At 44.7% G+C, this 22,175-nt stretch overlaps 1 protein-coding gene across 7 annotated transcripts; it reads right to left on the minus strand.

The window, feature by feature from the left end:
* Positions 1 to 968: 968 nt before the first annotated feature.
* LOC306805321 (prosaposin) lies at positions 969 to 21,532 on the minus strand. Of its 7 annotated transcripts, XM_079312997.1 has the most exons (16): positions 21,398 to 21,532; positions 13,626 to 13,759; positions 12,512 to 12,586; positions 11,707 to 11,832; positions 11,383 to 11,577; positions 10,492 to 10,635; positions 9,932 to 9,988; positions 7,693 to 7,761; positions 7,144 to 7,257; positions 6,936 to 6,989; positions 6,284 to 6,379; positions 5,916 to 6,102; positions 5,630 to 5,784; positions 3,878 to 3,958; positions 3,293 to 3,400; positions 969 to 2,754 (listed from the first exon to the last, which is right to left on the minus strand). In XM_079312997.1, exons 1-16 carry the CDS (start codon positions 21,450 to 21,452, stop codon positions 2,719 to 2,721), a joined length of 1,686 nt encoding a protein of 561 aa, XP_079169123.1. In that variant the 5' UTR covers positions 21,453 to 21,532; the 3' UTR covers positions 969 to 2,718. The 7 variants fall into 7 exon arrangements, with proteins under 7 accessions (XP_079169123.1, XP_079169126.1, XP_079169128.1 ...); XM_079313000.1 differs by lacking the exon at positions 6,936 to 6,989; XM_079312996.1 differs by lacking the exon at positions 969 to 2,754 and having other exon boundaries at positions 3,224 to 3,400.
* Positions 21,533 to 22,175: the final 643 nt, after the last annotated feature.

Consider the following 22,175-nt stretch of genomic DNA (forward strand, 5'->3'; position numbering starts at 1 on the left):
CCTGGCTGCAGAGGGTGGGTACAGACAGGGAAAACTGTCCCAGAGGAAGGTGACAACAAAGTTCCCTGCCTTTAAATGACATTTCTGAGTTTTATTTGGAATCAAGCAAGGAATCAGGCCACAGGGGAAGTGCAAGTCAGCAGGGAAGGCCATATCAAGGAGTCCCTCTGGGGATTGCAACACGGGGCTGTTGCCTCACAGCAGGCGTTGTGTTTGTCCAGGGAAGAGAGCAGCAGCAATCCCAGGCAATCTTCCACCTGCTCAGCAGAACAAAGGCTTGATGGGACATGCAGCCTAATGGCAACCTGAATCCATTCAGGCCCAGATTCCCAGTGACAGCTTGGGATGTGCCTTCTCCTGGCCCTGCAGCCAAGGGGAACCTCAGTGAGAGCCTTTGTCAGTGAGAAAAACGAAATACGCGAATTTGTCGTTTTACAGAAGTTTTTATTGTTCATCAAGGAAGCCTTTGTGCAGGGAAAAAAAAAAAAAGAAAAAAATCAAGACAATGTTCTTTAGAAAGCAACTGCACAGTGTTCCCCCACCCACCCCAGAGCATGACTCAAAGCAGGTCAGGTGCCACAGTCCACAGAAAGGGAGAAAAACTAAAGGGACTCCCACGAGAGCACAGGACTTCCCCTGGTTCACCTTGCCCAGCAGGTTGCCAGCATGAATCCTACTAAAACCCCCAGGAAAATAAAACCTTCCCAACCTGCCAAGCTGACAATGCAGCCCCACCTCCCCCCAAGAGAGACCCAGAGCAACCAGTTTACAACACCAAATGCCACCCTCTGTGCCATGGTAGAACAGAACCCATCCCTCCAGGGCAGTGGTGTGAAGGAACAGAGCCCAGCTCCTATCTGCTCCATCTCTCCCAGCTGGGACACACCACCACAACCACTGCACAAGCCTGCCACGACAGAAAGCTGCAGTATTTTGTGTCTTTAGGGGAAATTTTCCTTTTTTTCCCCTCTTTTTTAAAGCCATGAGTGCTTTACCATTCAGGAAATAGGAGAGAACCCCCTCTGTTGCCATCTGTCAGCACTGCCCAGGCTTTTAGTATCAACTAAAAACCTGCAGCCCAGTGGTTTTCCAATGAAAAATACTCTGCTTGCTGTTACAGCATTGTTACTGGAGCTCCTGCATACCCCACACACCACAGGAACAGCAGGAGTTACCAGCATCTTTCTGAACAGGACTGGAATTTTCAAAGTTCCACATCTGCCCAGCTGCTCCTTCCCAAAGGTCTCCTCAGAGCCACTTCAGTGCCTTTGCTTTGGGGATTACCTTGATCTGAAGTGCACACCCAATGCAGGGTCTGTCCCAAGCAGTACAAGCAGGATTCTCACTCCCAAGGACCCCTCACATCAAGGGCCTGCCATGTTTCTCAGGGTAGCAGCCTTCCTTGAAGGCTTTTTTGGGGTGGATTTCAAGCCATTTAAGTGAAATTTCAGACAGATGTGCAAGACAGGCTGTCAAGCATGCCAGCAGAGCCTCAAATACCTACATTGCTCCTACCATCTGTCATCTCTGCTTGCTGCATTTCCCAACCGAAATGGGAACTCTGGATAACAATCCAGAGCTCCAGTTACTCAGCAGGGCGCCAGTGAGAGTGGGTGGGCAGCAGTGGGAGGTGCCCCAAGGCCTCACACCACCTCTCAAGCTTCAGATGACTGAAATATGCTCTGAGAGAAACAGCAGAGGAGGGAACAAACAGGTTACAATAAAACCCTGCTTTTCCACAAATTCCACTGAACTCCCTTTGACATATTCCCAACTCCTGCTGATTTGATCCTCCTCCATCTTCCAGTGACAGCTCACGCTACCTCCTCAGCACCCAGCCTGTGGGAAGCTGCAAGAACAAGCAGAATTGAGCAACTAGGATAAGGGAGGGAGGGGGAGGAAAAAAAAAAAAAAAAAAAAAAAAAAGGAGTCATTCATTCCTCAGGTAAGCCAGCATGCTTCAGGAGATTGACATCCCACTGGGGCTTGGCAGCAGAACACCCGTGCTGAGGCCAAGCCCAAGGAAATCAGAAGGATGTGATGGAAAGCTGAGGGAGGGTTTTCCTTAGCTAAAAGGCCATGAGCCACAAGCCTGATCACTCAAATGCAAAAGGCTGATCTCTCAGATGCATCTTTTTAAGTACCAACTACTTTGAAAGTTAGCTGGGCACACAAAGCCCCCTCCTCTGCATCTGCAGAGCTTTGAAAATTCCAGCCAAAAGGATTCCCAGATTCAACATTATCCCTTAGTTTCCATACACAGAAAATGAACATTCCAGCCAGATGTTAAAAATGCAAAGCATGTAAAATCTTCTCAATGCTGCCTACAGAAAGACATTTGAAAGTTTAGTTGCTATCTTGCTCTTTTTTAAATTAAAAGATAAGAGCCTTGACTCATTTCACCATCTGTCATTCTTTCCAGCACATAAAAAACCACTTCAGCTATCAATTAAAAAAAAATATAAATCTACAACACACTGACTATTTTTAGGAGCATAATGGGTTAAACTGTACAATCAGAAATATCTTTGTTAAGTCAACAATGAAAATCTGATCCTTCAACAGCAGCACTGCTACAGAAGAGTTACAACAAAGGAACTTGAAGGTCAAATTGTTAATGAGGCAGAGAGGAGGGACAGGTGAGATACAGCTCTCTGCCAACCTCAGCCCACATTTCCTAAGAGCCATGGCAAACTTTCAGAACTGGAAATTCTTCTTCTAGTTCCACACATGACGTTTGCAGTGATCAACAGCCTAAAGGGGAAGAAATAGCTGATATTAGTGGAAAAAAGCCAGTTTGCAAACAAGCAGCTCAACACCTTATCCTGGGCCAAGATCTTGGGAGCAAATCTGTTTTTCTTAAATAAGTGATTTCAAAGAGGACTAGAATAAATAACATCCTGAGCCCAACCAGCCAGGAGCTTCAGGAAAGAAGGTTGATGACCCCTAGCCATTGAGGCCTGGCAGAAAAAGCAACACTGGAAGCCAATTTTTAGAGCCTGAGAGATTGTGACATGGTCTGTTGGCTGCAGGAACACTGACTAAATATAAAGCTGACACTGTACCTTACTATAGATTCTGAAATACTAGCAGACAGGTGTGTGACACAAGAAGGAGAGGGAAATCAGCTTTGAGAAAGCTAAGAGCTATGAAACACCTTCTAAACAAACTAGTACCCTTTTGGTTTTTTTGAACTGGAATTCATTCACTTCAAAGAGCAGCAGAAAGCAAAAATAGCTCAGAAGGAGCTGTCAGAAACAGGAAACTGGAGGCAGAAGGCTGCCTTACGTACATTGCACTGGGCAGCAGTGTCCATGTTCTTACACCAGTAGCCAGGACCCCAGACACAGGCATCATTCCCCAGGAGAGGCTCTTTGGCTGACTCACACACTCCAAGTTTCTGGGAAAAGAGCAGAAGCACAGTCAGCACTTTTCTAAGCACAACAAGAGGTCTCAGTGTCTGAGTTTCCACCTGAGTGGGTGAGGAAGCTGCACAAGCTCTCACTGAGGTCACACCTGCAGCTGAAGCAGCAGCCACGTAACCTGACCCAGGGTAAAGTTACTGGAACTCTTTCAGTATCAAGTTCTGAAAAACAGATCTTCTAGTGAGGGACCTTTCTCAAGAAATGTCACTTGACCTCCCAGCACATTCAGGGCACGTCACAGCCTGTCACTGAACATCAGCAGTGGGTAACCACTGGCAGCTCTCTCCCTGTGCTAGGCTGGCAGTCAGACAGCTGTCCCTTCAGGAAGCCCCAGGACTTGCTCTGAGCATTCAGCATGCTGATTTTGATTCCAGCAGAGTTTCTGCATGCTGGGCACTGAAAGGCACCCAGGACAGTAGGCAGCACTCAATAAAACCAAATGCAATACTCACAGTGCAAACAAAAGTGGGATCCATCACCTCTGCCAAGAGTTGCACAACCACGGGTTCGTACTGTTCCACAAACTGCACACACTGTAACAAAACACAGGGTGGGAGAGATTCTCCTGCTAGGGCCTCTGAAAGCAGAGGAATGTGTGGTCTGCAGTGCCACCCCAAACACCCCAACAACACACCCCACAAGGATCAAGAAGAGGCTTGAACTCTGCACATGGCAAAGGAGTCAGGCACTAATCACACGACTGCATCACTGTTTCTGCTGGCTCATACCTGCCTGCAGCTGTCTGTAGACAAACTATGAGGAGATAAGGGGTCACAGGGAAAGAACCAAACAGGACAGGCTCTGGGAAAAGAACCAAGCAGAAGAAGCTTTGACTGCAAAGCTTCCCCTTTGATCGTGGAGATCACGCCTGTCTCGAGAGGAAAGCACACAGAACCAGCTGGAGACAAACATCCTGAGCAGGGCAGCAGCAAGGACTCCCAAGCACTTGAACTCAAGTTATTCCCTCAAAAGGCAGCAGCAGGAGCAGCTCCTGCCAGAACAGCCTCTCCCTCTAGTGGAGAGGAGAGGCTGGCTCCAGAGCTGAGGAAGATGCTCAGAGACAAACAGCACCAATTAATAAACCAACCACAGCTATTAAACAGCCTCACAGCAGGAAGAGCTGCTCCACAGCTGCTTTAAGCCTCTATTTTCTAGCCCCAGTAAACTCACAAGCAGTTGCCACTTGCTGACACTCAGCAGCCACCTAATAAGAGTTTCAGGTAAATCTAATAAGATTTTCAGGTAAATCTTGATATCAGTGGTCTAACAGGTATCCCACTGGAATTACACCAGCCTGCTTCCAATTACTTCATTAATCCTCTGAACAGGATCGGTGTTGAGGGAAAAAATAAAAAACCCAAAACCTTCAACTATTCCCACCCACTGTTCTCAGAGTATTTCCAGGCAAACCTTTCCTGACTGCAAATTAGTACAACAATCCAGCCAGTCAATTCAGGCCCTTAAAAGCAGACATCTATTCAAGGGACTGCCAACTCCCAAGGATGGGAACTGAGCAAACCTAATCCCCCTGCACCCCAAACTCCTCCCAGCCTTTAGCAGAGAAGACTGTTACAAAAACCAACAAGAGAAGCTGCTCTATACTTTTCCCAAATACTCTGCAAGATGTCCCTGCCTACAGCAGGGGGGTTGGAATTAGATTGTCTTTAAGGTTCCTTCTAACCCAAACCATTCCAGGATTCTGTTTCATCCTTCTGTTCATCTCCATCTGCCTTGCCCTGACTGGAAGGCAGGCTGTCACACAGCAAGGTCATTCAACTGCCTCAGATCAAGCCTCTTCCCCTTTTTTTTCTTGCTCTACTGCACAGGAGAGATTTAGATACATAGACACTGCTATATTTTGGTGCTAATTAGTAAAGGGAAAAACCTGAGGAGGATCAGGTTGCTGGACACAAGCCAGTCCCAGCTGCACCTGTGGACAGTTTGTCTCCAGCCAGAGACAAGGCATTTGGCCAAACACAGAGACCTCTGTTAGGAGTACCTGGACATTTATAGCAGAAGTAGAGACACTTGAGAGATGGACCTAAAATTAGCATATAGACAGAACATCAGATGAAACATTCAGAAAATGAGGTTAAGCACAACTGTCACTGTTAGGACCTATGTAAACCAAACAAATGAGCAAGGGCAGCTCCCAACCACCAGGACCATGGCTTTTTAGTCTGCCTCCTGCACAAACACCTTACCTGTTCACTGACAGACTCTGGCAGGAAGTGACAGACTTTTTCCAGTAAAGCTTCAATTTCAGCTGTCGTGGCATTCTTCTCTAGCTCTTTGTCTGCATAAGCCACCACCATCTTGCAGATATCACAGAAGCCACCTGCTGCAGGTTTCACTACAACTGAGAAGGAAAATAAAAAACAAACCAAACATCAGTGCTTGGGTAGCTCCACACAAAGAGAGGAAAGGAGGCAGTATCAGCAGTGATCTCACCATAGGTGAACCAGCTCATTTGGAACACTCATCACCCACCTGGCTGCTGGGGCAGCTTGCTGGCTGCACAGCATTTCAGCATGGCACACACAGCTTCAGGACTGGTTGCCTCCAGGAGCATGTCAATGACAGCCTGGCCATAGACCTCGATGAAGTCCTTGCACTGGTCCTTGACGCTGCCCGGGAACAGGCGGCACACCACCTCCATCTCGTGCACAATCTCCTCCTGAGGCACAGGGGAGCAGCAAATGAGGCACTGAGCTTTCACTCACTTCATAAGCACACCTTTCCTGTCCCAGCCAGCACACAAACTTTGCTGGTGTGAAAACAGGCAATAAAACTGATTTTCCTTCCCCCTTCAGTGCAGCCAAAGCTAGGAAGGGCTATGATGCCCACCACTCACACACCTCTGTCTTGTTGCTCTCCAAGAGGCCAGTCACTTCTTTCACCATGGTCTCACAGATTTCACACAAGGAAAAAGTCTTCTCTTGAACTGAGGCCTTCTGAGTACACAGAAGAAATAGAATAGGTCAGCACTGGAGCACATCTGACAGGGACAATTCCTAATAAGCATTTACCCCGCTGCTCAGTTTGGGCTGTATTCAAAAGGTCACAGAACCCAAAACCAACCTCAAAGGTCTCAGTAAAAAGCCTGTCTGAATAAACAGGCATTTTGTGTGACTAATTTTAAGACTTCAACCCCCAGGCTGTACAAGGAGTTGAATTTAGTAGGCACAAAGAAAGAAAGAAATAGGCACAGTGACAGAAGTCAAGTGAAATTTATAGTGGTTTGTAAATACATTAATGGAGGACATTTCCTAGAATTGAGAGCACCCTCCTGATTGCAAAAATAACCTTTGGAGAGGCCAAGATTCTTCTTCAAACTCAGAGTTTCAGCACTCTGACCCCTCATGTGCACATGCAGAATGCTGCCCCATTTTTAAAAGGCATCAATGTATTAGTCCAAACAAAGAGCAAAATTCAAACTGAGAATTTACATTTAAGATGTCACTCAGAACTGCTGGAATGAGAGTTCCCCCTTCAATCCTGAAGCATTACCTTGTAGCTCTGGGTTGAGTGCAGGCTCTGCTGTTCAAAAATCAACCAGCTTTCCTACTTCACAAACCAGCAACAGAAACAAGAAAAGGCCAGGAATTTATATGCAGGGAGACTTGGATTATTCTGTGCACAAAAGTTCATCCTTTTCACCTTTTAGTTTGTTACACTAAAGCAAAGAGGAAAGCAAAGTACATAAAGCCCATCTTACCTCCACAATTTCCATTTTCACTTCATGAACCACCTGAGCTGGCACCAGAGGCTGAAGTGGAACAGACTTGACAGAAGAACAGAACCCAACCATGGCACAAATGTCCTTTGGTTGCTGCAAAGAGATGTATAAGCAATTTTTAAAAGTCTAGAAGTCTCTGCCCTGTGAGCAGGCACAGAGAGCAAAATTTTTAAAGGCTCCAACACAAAGCTTCACTACTACTACTTCTACTTCAAGAATTGCCAAAGCATTTGGTAAGGTTATAGGCAGGACAGCTACTGGATGGGATTTAGCAGTTCCTGTTAAAGAGGTTAAAAACTCCATTTAAAAAACCATGTCCCACTTTGCAAGCCCTTCAAAAGGAGTTGACTTAAGAACTACCAACACCAAAACAAGCCACCAGCAGCATCACACCAGAGCTGCATCCACAAAGCTGCTCCCCAGCTTTAAGGGATCACAGGAGAGGCCAATTATCCTGACTTCAGAGTTCACCCAAAAGCTGAGAGAAGTGCCTAGAAGAAAGAACCTCTTTCCTCATCCACAAACTACCTTCTTTAAAGCTGCCAGAAACATCACGTTCTGCAAACAGAAACAGTTTCTCACATTACTGAACACAGCCTACAAGAAACAAAAGTTGAGCCTGTTAAAACCCAAGCCTAACCATTTGTACTGCAACAAGGGAACTTGCAGTGTTCTCACAGCAAGATAAAACAGCAAACAGAAACCAAGCCTGTAAAAAGCCTTTCTCAAAGAAATACACTTCTTTGCATTTCTTTTTTGAAATATACTTTACTAAATACACAAAGAAATACCAGACACGAGGCAAACTGCTCTAAGGAGAATACCCAAAGTGAGAAAGAGCAAGACACAAAACCTCCATTTATCCCACCTAAAGTCCACTTAAGCTAGAGAAAGCCACCCTTGGCCCTATAGGTAATTAGAAGATGTCTCACCTTGCTGCAAGCTTCCTAGAGCAGAGGCTTATCCCAGAGTTAATATTAATACATCATGCCACAGTCTCATGCACAGGCAAAAGCAGCACCTCAGAGACACTGTGCTGCTTCAGACCACTGCAGGCAGCACCTTTAAGTCAAGCCCTTTGGTTCATGCAGTGTAAGAAGCAGTTCCAGATATTAATGTTACAGCTAACACCCACATACACACGTTCCCTCACAGAGAGGTGACAGACACAAGGTCCCACAGGACAGGTTATAAATTAAAAGCCCAAATTGCTCTAGGAAGCCTTCATCTTTCAGTTCATGTACTTCAAACATCTTTGCCATTGTCCTAGATTTAAAGGTTAGCCAAGGAAAGACCTGGGGACAGCTTTGCTCAAGCCCTTTTGAGCCCAGACTTTAAACCAGCAGCTGTCAGGAGCCACTGGCACGCTTTTTCCACATCTATCCTTCTCTTCTGTAAGAGGGAGGATATTTTCTGCTCTATTAGTAAAAGCATAATCAAGTTGAAATCTTAGCAGCACAAAAGGACTGATGCACTGGAGAAAACCTATAGTGTTTCTCTGTTGTAATCACATAAATATCCCTTGTATCTGTCAGCACTGAGTACAATCACACCAAGTGTACAGCTAAGACAGCAAGAAGTGAACTACAAGCCCTTTAAAAGCAAAGGGTGAACTACAAGCAGGCTATCACCACAGGCAAGTTGCTCACCTACCTGATCCTTCTGTTGACAGGGGAGATTGGAGACAGAGGAAGAAAGGAGAAATTGAAGATAACAGTTAAGAGAAAAAAAACACATCAAGCACTTGGAACTGCATATATTATTTCCACAGAGATAATGAAATATGACAGTCCCCACCCCAAAGAGCCTCAGCTACAGCAACTCACATTTAATTGCACAGTGCTAACCAGCATTACTCATCTGCAGTTATTAAGGCATCCTGGGCAGGTCACCTCCAGAGAGCCTGGACAACACTCAGATGCACACAAGGTGCAGTCATATTCCAATTTCAGGTATTAACAACACACTGCATTGCAATGCTTAGAATGAGAAACTAAGTGCTGTTGGAACAAACACTGACTTCCCTCCAAAACGTTTAAGAAACAGGATGAGCTTCTAAGTAGCCTTTAGCAACTGGAAAGAAATAAAAGGCCACTATGTTAACAAATTCAGGTGGTTCAAGTCAGCCTCATGTTCATCTGGAATTTATGTCACCTGTGGTATCTCAGGCTGCACTAAGGAAAGGCTTAGCCATTTTTAAAAGACCCTCAGCTCTCTGGATTAAAAGGTGCTATGTATGAGGTGAATATATGTTGCTGCAGAAGGTACCACTCACTTTCCAGGGCTCCTGTCAAGAGCCCAGAGAGCAGGAATCTTGAGACAGCAACTTCAGAAGGATGGTTAGCCTTGCTTCCAGGAGACACCTTATCTCTCACATGTGAACTCATTTTGCAATATTGCAACAAAGCCAGCTCTAATATCCTTAATACAGTATTTGGGGGAGGGGGAAGTGTTGTGTAAGCACAGGATTGAGATACAAGATATAAAGGAACATGTGTAATGTATCTTTGTATTTCAAAGGATTGCAGTGCCTTCTGCACTGCAGAAGTGGTTATAAAATGAAAGGAAATGTGCTAAAGAAAGCATCCTGAAACTGAAATTACTATCCAATCAAACACCAAGTTCAAAGCATTAACACCAAGACTTGCAGAGCAAGGGCTCTCCCCAAAGTTTTACTGCAGTGCATGTGTTTCCTGTTTCCAAAGAAGTTAGCTACACAAGCCAGAAAAATGAACTGAGAGCAAATACTGCACTCTGCTGATCTTACCATGTGCATCATCATCTGGATGGCCAAGTCAGAATACTCAGAGATGTAGGTCTTGCACTGCAGAAAGCAGGAAAGGAAAGACTCGTGACTATCAAACCACTCATGCTGTAGAGTTAATCTGGAATTTTCTAATACATCTCAAGGTATTAATTTATCTGCTCTACTGCATAGCAACAGGGCTTTCAGGGCTTGGCCCAAATACAAGATGGCATTTCAGGTTACAAAACAGCAGCACAGATAACTGTTTAACCTTTTCTCTTCCTCTCAGTGCAAAAAGCAACCACATTACCCACCTAGACCATTTTAGTGAAAAAGGTCTTTAAGGGTTAGAAGCAATCTGGAGTCTTTCTCCTCCTCCCCAGTCCCACACATCCCACTGAGCATGAAGTTTATTTTCCTGACCATGAAGTTTACAGTTTCAGTGTTATTGCTATACACATGCATCAGAGTCTCCTTTGTGATATTAAATAGAGAATATGATCAGGGGATTAAGGCAATGAGCAAACTATTTCATGTTTGCTTACAGGAACAGAATTTTTCCATAAAAAAGGACAGTTTACCATATCAGACATCCCAGGTCCCAACCGGTCACACTCCTCCTTGGCATGAGCAACCAAAGATTTCACAAAAGAGGAGTTTGTCTTCACAGCTTCCTGAACATCAGTGACCAGCTGAATGCAATCTTGGCACACATCTCCACTGGCCTGGACAAAGAGTGAAAGGAAACTGAAGCTGACACAACTTCACATGACATGTTTTAGAAGCTCCTGACACTATCAAGTTTTACAAGCTATTCTGAGCTATGTACAAACCCTAATAAATTTAAAAAAATAATAAACTCTGGAGAATACTTTGAAGCCTGAGCTAATAGGGAGAGGAGCTACTGCTGGTGTGTGCACCAGCCACTAGATGGAGATTAGGTACCTACTTGGCTCCAAAGCTGAGATAATAGTTAAGATACCCAATCTTCAAATCTTTTGGTTTTGTTACAGACCACAGTGGGGAGGTTTCTAAATCTGGCATAGATCTTACCTGCTTCACCCACAACTTGTTCTCAACCCACTCACAGCTCAACTCCCATGCCCTGGCTTGCTGTCAACACTCAGCCTCTGCACCCAAGTTCATTGCCTCATCTATTCCCCTTTGTCAACTACTTGTTCTTTTCCAATCCACTCTGTCACCCCTACATTCAGAGACATATGCATCCCCTGAGGGGCACAGCTAGCAGGTTGCTCAAAATGTGGGAAGAGCTGTTCTTCCTTTGAACCCTGGTGCCAAGCTTTCTCTCAGAAGAAATTATTTCCAGCAAGACCTGCTTGATTACCACAGTCCTGGATGGCAACAGCACAGCAAGATTTTTTGTGGAGTTTTTTTTTGTGCTCTTAACAGACTGTAGAACTAAATCCAAGATTATACACATGGCTCATGCTAGAACAGCCTGGCACCCTTACCTTAGGTTTCTGCTTAGGCTTGTCCTGAGGGTAAAGGAGGAGAGGCACATTAGCCATGAATGGGGATGCCAGCTCAGAGAAATCCAGCTCTGGGATCTTGTTGGTCTGGAGCTGTTTCTGGAGCTTCATTGCTGCAAGGTGCTTCTGAAGGGACTGGCACAGAGCAAGGGCACTGCACACAACCTCAGGTTTATCCTGGAGGAGACAAAATACACACACAAAGCTCCAAATTGATGTCACTTTTAAAGTTCAGAGAAGAGAAATTCGGGCATCAACAGGAGAACAACTTTTAATACCAACAGCTAAAAATCATTATCTACTTACAAGCTCTTCCTTGATCATATCCATGATAACTGGTAGGTAGGAATCCACAATTTCTTTGCACTCAGAGACAAGGCCTGGGTCAGGAAGAAACTCGCACGTCTTTTCCAAGTAAGAGCGGATCTCATCCTGTGAAAGATGAGGTGAGCAGGGATGAATTAAATCTCTCTCAAATGCTCCTTCCATTCCCAAAATGCACAGTACATAGCCTGAAACAAGCTCCTAGGATTCAGGCAGGTACAGGTAGCAACATGCAAAACTAGAATCAGGTTCTACACTACAGATACATTTTCCCCATTTTGATGAGACCCTGCCACAGCACAAACATGTCACGTGCTTGTTTGGCCTGCACACTTCAATCTCACCAGAACAGAACACTTAGAATTCAGAGGAGAAAATGAACTTCTGGGCTCATGGGACAGTGACTTTTTTATACAAAGTACCCACAGGTTGACAAAAGAAAAAGGGAAGCAGTGCCCACAAACCAAAGCAAGAGCCACTTGGTGTAACCACCCACTCCTAGAAACTGCAGTACCCCACCTTTTAATATTGATGCTCCTCTGGCACAAGAACAACTTTATTGAGCATCTACAGTCAAACAGGGAGGTATTAAGGCATGGGGGCTCTAGAAATTGCTAATTTCTAAACCAGCAGAGGTTGTTTGAAAACTTTTTCCCATGCACTTTAGTCCCTTTCAACATCTGCTGCTTATGTTAGGAAAACAACACAGACTATTCTTCCACCCCCTCACCATGAGATCTTGAAACCAAATAGTGCTTTGGGTGAGGAGAAAAGGAGCTCTGCTTACCTCAGTGCCATTATCCTTCAAAACTTTGCCAGCAACAGTCACAAGCTCCTTACACAAGTCACAGGGAATACTGCTCTGGAGAGAAAAGCACAGAGTTACTTGGAGAAAGAATTAAGTGCCTGTAAGAACAGAGTGTGAACAGCAGCACAAAGAACAAACATTACATCTGGAATTAAGGAAGAAACACTGGTGGAGGCCAGGGTGGGAAGAGGTATTTTTAAACAAAGACTGAGTATTTCAAGCATGCCCAGCTCCAGTTTCATCAGCAAACCAACACTGTATGAAGAAGCTGGCGTGCTACCACTTGCTCATTTCACCTTCTCCCAGTCCTTTGGAACAAAGTTGATTGCCCCAAGATGACCTCTCCTTTTACCTTTTCCTTCAGAAAGTTCACACTTGTTAGAAATCTTAGAACAACTCAGGCTGCTTTAACCATTGTAGCTATGCTCTGACATTCCTCCCTTCCCCTACTTCTCCTTAAACTGAAGTATCGCTGCACAGACATAGCAAGTGTGGAGTGTAAGAAAAATAGCTTTTCTTCCCTAGAAAACTGAAAAAATACCCAAATTACAGTTAAAGCAGTAGTTTGTAAACTACAGTTACAGTTGTCTAGTAAAGCAGCCCTCACATTTGGTGCAAATGCAAATAGAAAAGCTGCACTAAATGTAACATTTGTACTATTATTTATTGTTGTGCCTTCCATAATTTAGCATGTGCTGTAAATGTAACATTTGTACTATTATTGACTGTTGTGCCTTCCATAATTTAGCATATGCTGCATCTTTCTGGGAATTTTAACCTTTGAGAAAAACCTAAAAAAATACACAGCTTTTTTGTAACAATTGCTCAAGCTCAGAAAAGACTCCTATGAATTAGGAGTCAGTAGCCACACAGAAGAACAAGTGAAATCCACTATCTCCATTCCATACATTGCTGTGTTGATTGTGCAACAGGTCACGGGAGAAGTCAGCAGACGAGTTGAGCAAGGCACAAACCTTTACCCAGCACGCTGAGCCTGATACAGCACTTAGCTCCAACCAGAGGCTTGAGGAATCTCCCTCAGCATGTGGAAAGCAGCAAGGTGGGCTGGGAGCTGCCAGGGGTCAGCACTTACCACGACAGGTTTGTTCCAGACGTTCTGCTGGCAGTGTTTGACCGCCCCGCACTGCGACGCCGTGCGGATGCTCTGGCACCACACCTCCGGCCCCTTCACACACTCCTTCTGCCACAGCACAGGGCTTGCCAAAGCTGCCACAGAGAGAACACACTGCTTACTAATGATGTTAAGCAGATTGCAATCCAGACATTGCTGAAACACAGGTTACAGAGTCAAAGAAAAAAAATTCTGGAAAAACTGTAAAAACATCTCAGCGGTAATTTCCCCCATCATCCACTTTAAAAAAAAAAAAATTAAATCCCAAAATACAAAACCCCACTTTGAACTACCAGAAAAAATTCTCAGCACAGAACTCCACCCTGCAGCCAGCTGATTCTCAAAGCTACAGCCTCCCTGTTCTCCTGCCCTACTGGCACTCCAGCTCTGAACCAGCTCGTAATTGCTGCCTGCATTCCTCCTCCCACATGAAGCATCCTGTTCTCACACAGCAAGGGAGAGAAACCAGACAGGAGCCACAACAATGCACACATTGCATGGAAGACTTAACAGCAGGTACAGACCAACACACTGACTGTAAACAGCTTAAAGAATGCTCTGCAGGAATGTTCTCTCATACTTTTTAAACCCACTAAATTTATTTTACTTCCTTTTTTTCTCTTGGTCAGGTCTTCAGCTGTGTAGAGAATAATCTGTGGGGGTGAAAAATGCACCAGCCCTTTTTTTGGACATTACATCCCATCCCATGTGGGATTGCCATGCAACCTATGAAGTTTTCAAGTAATATACAGAATATCTTCTCTGGATAGCCCCAGAAATTAAATGTAAAGTATCTGCACTATGAGCACACAGTAGGACAAGTGATTCAGATGCATGGTTTTGCTGACTTTCCAAGCTTAATTCTTTTCTTTTTTTTTTTTATTGTGCTGTCTGAACCTGATGCTCAACATCTCCCAGTTTCTAAAACTATCCTAAGCTCTGTTTCTTCAAGAGACAATGCCCTACATTTCACTAACCAAACAAGAAGCATCTCCTAAAGTCCTACAGCATGCAGGCTCCAAAGAAATCCAACATGGTCCAATCCTACAAGGCACTGATTCCAGTTTTCCAAAAATTAGAAAATAAATAAATAAATAAATTTTTAAAAAATTTAAAATGCAAAATATAAACAGGCACCTGTTCAAACCTATTAGCTGTACAGGTGCTCTTTTGACATCAATGCTGTTTGCACATCACAAAACCCTGCAAAATTACACTGTTAACCACGAGGCAGGAGTTCAGCAATTTCACTCCTGTGAAGCTTCTAGTAAGGTTATAGCAGATGAACAATCACTTTCCCATTTCTCATGCCTCATTCTAGGCAATTAGAGGATTGATTTAAAGCTCAATTACCAGTGCATCTACAAGGTACACAGCCACCACTCATCAAACAGCCAGATAAAAACACTGCTTTATAGGTGGCACTCTGCAGCCTTCTCAGCTGTTGATTTATAAAGCCTGTTCACACTGGATTTCAGAGGAATAACCCATTTATTTTAAGAAAAACGTGCTTTGCACACCTAATTTTTACACAAGAGCTTGAAGCTTCTCATCCTCTCTCCCAGTAAAAAGCCTTTATTACATATTCTTCTTGAGCAGGACAGCACACTGGTAGTGCCTGGGAGGCTGCAGGAGTAAGACTTCAAAGCTTCTAATAATGTATGGTTAGCAAAATATTTACAGCCTATTCTAAACTCCAGCATTATTGATCTGGAAGCCCTAAGAACAGTTAATTTTCAAAGTCAGACTTGGCCAGCCAGAGAGCTGTCAGCTCTGGCAGGGTGACAATAAGCAAGAACACACTTGTTTGAGGGAAAGTTATTCTTCTCTTTCATATACTGGCATTGACCAGTGGTAGGAAGGCTCTGGAAAGCAGAGTCAAGCTCTGAATGAAGTCAGTCAAGACCTGGACTTTAAACAGTGGAATCAAGTATTCCCAAATATTTACAAGTACAGCTTTTAACCTATGCCTTTATCAAAAGAATTACTCCTCCTGCATTGAAACTTACTGTAAGCTACAAAAGTGAACTGTACAAATCCAGTAATAGTTATTCCAAGCAGCCTCAAACTCTTGATTTAGGAGAGTGTTTTAAAGCCAAATGGAGGCATTCATGCTGTAACTTGCATTGGTTGACCAGGCTCTTTGTGAGCTTTCAGATTTTGTTTGATTTTTTACTTTTAAGATTCTCTGTGTGACTTATCAGATCTTGTCCCTTCTTCCTCACAGCCTTAACAATAGATCATTATTGAGTGTATGACAAAACAAACTATGCTTCAGATTTCTTTTTACTTATCAGCTTTGCTGGCTGTTTCTCAAGACAACTCTAAATTTGATGTTTTCAGTACAGATCTTTCCAGTCAGACAATGACTAAGCAAATTTGTTTGTCAGAGCCATGCAGGCTGGCACATTTTAGAGCAGCAACAGAACAAAGATGGCACACATTAACCATGGCTTCTTTTCTGACACCTTCCCCAGTGACTTCAAACACAGTTAAATTTTTATGCCTCTGTTCTGTATTATGGGGAACTACTTTTATTTGAAACATTCTATCTAATAAGAAAGGATGCAACTTCATTGAACAGTATCCACTCTCCCTTTCAGAACATCCTGAGAAAAACAGAAACAAAGCTAAAAAAGCTCTGCATTAATTCAGATACTGCAAAGAATAGCTGGAAACTCCCTAGTGTTACAGCTTTTTCTCTTTTAGCTTGCTCTAAGTATGAAACAATTTTTCCCTCATATATTAACTTACATTACAACAAAAGCAAACATGCCAGTGAAGTGTGTTAATACCTTGTGCTGTCTCAATTTTGAGTTTTAACTCTTTGCTACAAAAGGAGCAACAACTGTAACATGGTATTTAACATTGCAGCAACCCAAGAGAAAGCAAAGCACCGTCAGTTACCTCACACAGCTCTCAGAGCTCCATGGATAAACCCAAGGAAAATATTTTCTTTGCTATCTCTGGCATCTCCTTATATTCTTTATCCTAACACACAGACACAAATTTGGGAAATAGAGGTGATGGTTCCCTTAGAAAATATCACCTTTTCCACTTAGCTTATGGAGCCATGCATGTGAAAGCACAGCTTAGTTCTTCCCTCCTCTCCAGGAAACAGGAACCTAAAAGGAAGGAAGCTCATAACGTCTGGATTATCATTCTGCAAGGACAGCTACAGAAAAATTGCTAGGCAATTACCTTTCCTGGAAAACACCTTCCCTTCCCTCAAGCATTTGTCTCAGTCTTCCACAGAGAGCCAGTCTGAAATTTTTCCCCTAGATTCTCAGAAAACATCCTAAGAAATCCCCTCCAAAGCTGCAGCGAAGCTACAAATGAGACTTAAAAGTTAACACCTTATGTAAGAGTAAATTCTGAAGGGCCAGATCAGATTCCCTAAAGAGCCAAAGGATGAACCAGAAACACAAAAATTCAAGAAATTCAACCTGAAGAACTCCAGCCTCCTCCAAACTTCAACTGCTACAAAAATCCCTAGTTACAGACAAATTAACCTGCAATTTGGTACAAAAAATACACAAGGAAAGTTCTGAGCTGCTGTTCAACTTAATGGATTGAAGCAAAATGTGAAAATCATTTAGGGTGCTGTCAACTCTTATGCTTTTGTGACAGTCCAACCTGCCTAAGTGCATTAACCTACTCATCAGGAAGGATGTTACCCCAGGCTGTCCTACTTGCAATGTTAAAAAAAATATAAAAATAATTCATCATCTCCCAGAGACACCACAGACCAAGAGAATGCATCAACCTCTGCCACCTGTGCTCTTTGGGACTTGCAAAAGCAAGGCCTGCTGAAGTTAAAGAAGTCAAGAAGGATCAACTTCTCTCCACCAAAGTTTACAAAGTGTCAAGAAGTGAAGGGGTGACCCCAAGCTGAAGTTATCTGAAGGGCTCAGTACTCCACAGCCTCTCTGGCCAGTTAATGAGTAAAACTTCAAAAATTGTAACTGCATCACACACCAATGACTCCTGCCAAAGGGCTCCTATGCCTCTGGATTAATGAGCAGTGAAGTGCCCATAATATCTGAGGGATTACAGGTAAATTGAAGAAAAATTGAAGGAAATGTGGCTAGCTGTTACTAGCATTCCAATTAAAAACCTTCCTGTCCAGTATCTACTGATGAAAAACCAAGCTTGAAACTTCTAACCAGCATGATGGGCAAGAAATGAGTTTGGAGTTAACCAGGCTCCTCCTCAAAGCTGGGAACCCATTCTCATTTTGGCACACTGCCTCTGCCTCAGGCACTCCCTTGCTTCCCTCACCAGAACACAAGCAGGAGAAGCAGTTTGTGTAGGTACAAGCAATCACAATAAAATTAAAGAGAGTAGAGAACTGGATGAGCTGGGACAGTAAAATCACCTCTATTGACCCAGTAAATTGTCCCAAATAACTGCAAAGGTTGCAAAAGAATAATTTCCAAGTTGGTCTGACTGTTGCCTGAGATTATTTCCATGGTAAAATCCAGAACAGATAATGGGTGGATGTTCTAGGGCACCTGGTAGTCATCAGGAATAAATGGCCTCATACACTATGATAAGATATTCCCAAAAAGTTATGAGCTGCATTTTTCCCAGCAGCAGATGCCAGTAGAAATACTCTAAAATGTGTGGGGCATACTTGTGGTCCATCCCCACACTTTCTGGTTTTGTTCTGAAAGGTTTTTTTGAAGGGATGCAGGGGACAGATTTCATGTGAGGCTCTGCAGAAATCTTGTATTTAACATTCCTTTTCCACCAGACAAATACACCCACAGCAAAAAACCTGGGAAAATCTGCTATCAGGCAACTGAAACCAAACATTGCCCCACGACTAGATGCAGAAAAGCACTGCCCTAAAATAATACACACACTTCAACACAGCCTTTTTAATTGCAATAGGAACTCTGATATTTCAGTAGGAGCAAATAAATTGCATTTAAAAGCTGCTCTATTAAAATAATGGAGAGTAAATCCTTGAAGAAGAAACAAAGTCTTTTTTTATTTCACAGAGTTTTAAGGCGTTGCCCCAACCTGCTTTGAAGAATGAGATCTTCACCAGATACTGCAACAAAAACCCACGGCAGGCAGCAATAACTGGTCCTGCTTCCCTCACAGATAAAAGAAATCAAGATGTCCCTGCATTTTACAGCAGAAGAGCCTTCCCTGAAATAGCACAGCCGAGCCTCAGCTGACATCAGGTGACACATCCAGTTTTGCTGACAAGCTCCCTCTCTCTCGCTCCGCCCTCCACGTCCCCCGGGTTTTTGGAGGCTCCCGGAGCAGCTCGGGCACACACCGAGGGCTCGGGCAGCTCTGCGGGCGTGGCCGGCTGGCTCAGCTCCTGCAGACACAACCAACAGCCCTTTCTATTTATACCTGCCCGGCAAACACGGAGGGGATTGTGCAAGGGCAGGTTTACACAGGGCACATGACTGCTGTGCTATCAAAGCACCGGCCTGACGCCACGGCTACTCCTCCAAGAAAACATGAATTCTATTTCTATATAACCACAGCACTATTTAGTTTGATAAATGCCTCCAAAATCATAAACCTGTAACCCATCCTCACCTGGACACAAGATTTGAGGTGTGGTCACACCATTGCTGGCACAAGCACCTTCCAAATTCTCCTAATTTAATCTGGGCTGCACCAGCCTGCCTTTTTTTTTTTTTTTTCCTGTTAAAACCACATTTACAGCAGAACAAGCCTGCAAACTACAGATCAGCCCAATTATATGCTTTATCCATATCCTCAAGAAAATTCAAGCCAGGCTAACTCAGCCTACAAACTTCCTGTCCCCAGATGTTGTGACCATTGTTTCCTAGAGGAATTACACATGAACTTACAAGGTATTCTAGGGGAGGGTGGGGGGGAGCGAAAAAATTGTATCCTCAAAGTTTTTACTTTCCACTCTCAACTTTACTTTTAATTTAGCAAAAAGAGAGAAATGTTCAGTTCAAGAGAAACTGAGTCCTGCTTTAACAGCACGCCCTGCCTGGGCTCAAAGACAAGGAATAATCAGAGTGTGCATCAGTAGTCCAGAGATGCCAGGACCTGTACACCCTGCTTTAATGCCTCAGTATCTCCCTTAAAGGGAAGATGCACAGAAGCCCTGTAAGTAGGTCAACCAAAAAACCCTCACGGGCTGTAAGGCAGCCAAGTGACTCCATTAGGATCTGACAAGGGTGGCTGAATTTCTGCACAGTTAATTAGCGAGCTCGGCAGACGAGAACGGCATTTCAGGCTGTCACAGCAAAATCTTCAGGAAAATCTGCAAGGTAGGTGAGGCAATGAGTAGCCAAAACAGAACCCTGTGAAAAAAGACAGCTGTTTATTTGTGTTAAAAGAGTGATTTCCCAAGGAAAAACAGGCCTGACCAGTCTCCTGCTGCCCTCAGCTGCATACTGTGCCTTTAGCAGGTAGGCCAAGCGAGCTCTCATTGCTGAACAGGTTTCTCATTACAATTTCCCTAAATACACTAATGGGAAAGCTGGTGGATACTTCAAGGTGAAGCCTTTTCACTTTCAAAGAGCATGAAACTGCAATGATTTCAGCAATTTGGAAACAGTCCCAGAAGGAGTGGTAACTGATGGCAGCTAATTCAGTGGAGAGCGGGCTCAAAGGACACTATGAAAGATGATATTTGCTCTCTTGCTTCCTACCTAAAAACTGAGATAATCCACTAAACTGTCCACATAGCAGCATATTAAATATTATCAGTACATTTAGGGGAAGATGTCCCTGTCCTCAGCAGAGGACAGAGGCAGGAACTAAAGGACCTTTAAGGTCCCTTTTAAGCCAGGCCATTTTATGACATTAAAACTACAATAAAGTACAAGACTCACATACAATAACAAAAAATTTTACAGGATTATTTGCTGTACTATGCCAGCTCATTACTCCTATAGTCTTAAACAGCCAGTTAAGCTTTTTTTTTTTCACTGACTTTTGAAACACTGCAGGTTAAACTTGTGGGAAAATAACCGTTAATATTAAAACAGTTTAATTTAGAAGAAAATCCTCTAGGTGCCTGTGCACATCACTGTGCAAGTCCTTAAATTCTGAGGTTTCTAGCTATCCCATCCCACAGCCTAAAGGTGTATTACCACTTGCCAGATTATTAATCACTTCTGTACATCTGTCAGGCTTCTGCAATGTACAAAACACAAGCATTTCATGTCCTAATCCTACAGCTAAAGGGGGACGATCATCCATTTCCCCCCATCGCTTTCACCTCCGCAACAACAGGTAATGAGCCAGCGAGCAGCAAAACCGGCGGAATTTTCCACACGGAGCAGGAGATCCTAATGCAAAAACACAACAGCAAAGGCAACCAACCTCCCGCCATCTGCAGGGGGATTAGCAGCCATCTATATATCTATCCCTGAGGAGATAAACAGCGCTGCTGGCAGGAGAATCGGTCCCTCCCGAGTGTCCCCATCAACCCGGAGCTGAGCACGGCTCCATCGGGAATTCACTTCCCGACCAGCAGCGAGAATGGCCAGACCCTCACGGGGACTTCTCCCTGCCTTTCCCTGGCGTTATTTTTGGGCGACTCTCCCCCCCACCCTCCCTCATCGCTGGGATGAGAGAGCGCGTCCCGCTGAGGGAACGCAAACAGCGTCAGGACCGGCCTTCGCCCCCTCTCGCCCTGGGCGCTCAGAGAGCCTCTCCCCGAGCCCGCCGGGGCTCGGCTGGATGGGGAAGGGGCTCGGGAGGCGGAGGGCAGCGCTTACCGGCGGCCAGGAGCCCGAGGAGGCTGAGGAGCCCGAAGATCAGCGATCGCGCCATCGCTTCCCCCTCCGTGCCTGTCTGCAATGCGGCGCCGCCGGCACCGCCCGCTCCCGGCCCTTATAAAGGGGCGGGCCGCGCGCGCACGCGCCGCAGCGCCCCCCGCGCATGCGCAGTGGCAGCGTCTGGGGGGTGTGAGGGGCGGGAGGTCTGTGAGGGGGCGCAAGATGGCGGCCGCGGGTCCGTGTGAGGGGTGGCTCCCCGCGAGCCTCCGCCGCCGCTATAAACAAGAAACAAAGCCTTCGAGGCGATTTTTGCCTCCCTGAGGCAGGAGTCCCCCCACACAGATCAGCCAGGCTGGCAGTATCTTAAGGAGGCACACACCAACATAGAGACGTAGTGTTGAGGGGTTGGAATGCAGCTTTTCCAAGCCGCTTTCCGCTAGGGCAGGTTGGTCAAGGCTGTCTCCCACCTGGCTTTGAACAAAGCTTCCTCATAATAGCCAACCTAAATTACCTCTCCTTCAAATTGTATCCACTCCCCCTGGTCCTGTCACTACAATTGCTGATGAAGGATCCCTCCTCAGCTTCCCCTGAGCTTCAGATGGTGGAATATGCTGCGAGATCTCTGAAAAAGCAAACATCATGTTGGAAATGTGTCACTTCCCACTCGCAGGTTTCCCATCTTGCTTGGGAGGCAGTGAGAATGCTGGTTTTCCCTTTCCAAGGGAAAGCTCCTCCTTGTCACAGGTATCCCTGTGGTCCAAATGAACGGCAATTAAAA

The sequence above is a fragment of the Erithacus rubecula genome (assembly GCF_903797595.1).
Source record: "Erithacus rubecula genome assembly, chromosome: 9".
NCBI lineage: Eukaryota > Metazoa > Chordata > Aves > Passeriformes > Muscicapidae > Erithacus > Erithacus rubecula.

Coding starts and splice junctions, on each gene's coding strand:
- LOC306805321 (XM_079312996.1), bottom strand. CDS start 21,452: ATGGCGCGATCGCTGATCTTCGGGCTCCTCAGCCTCCTCGGGCTCCTG. Junction 11,578..11,706: donor ATATGATCAAGGAAGAGCTT/GTAAGTAGATAA, acceptor TGTCTCCTCCAG/GATAAACCTGAGGTTGTGTG. Junction 7,762..9,931: donor TCCAGATGATGATGCACATG/GTAAGATCAGCA, acceptor TGTTTCTTGTAG/GCTGTGTTCAGTAATGTGAG.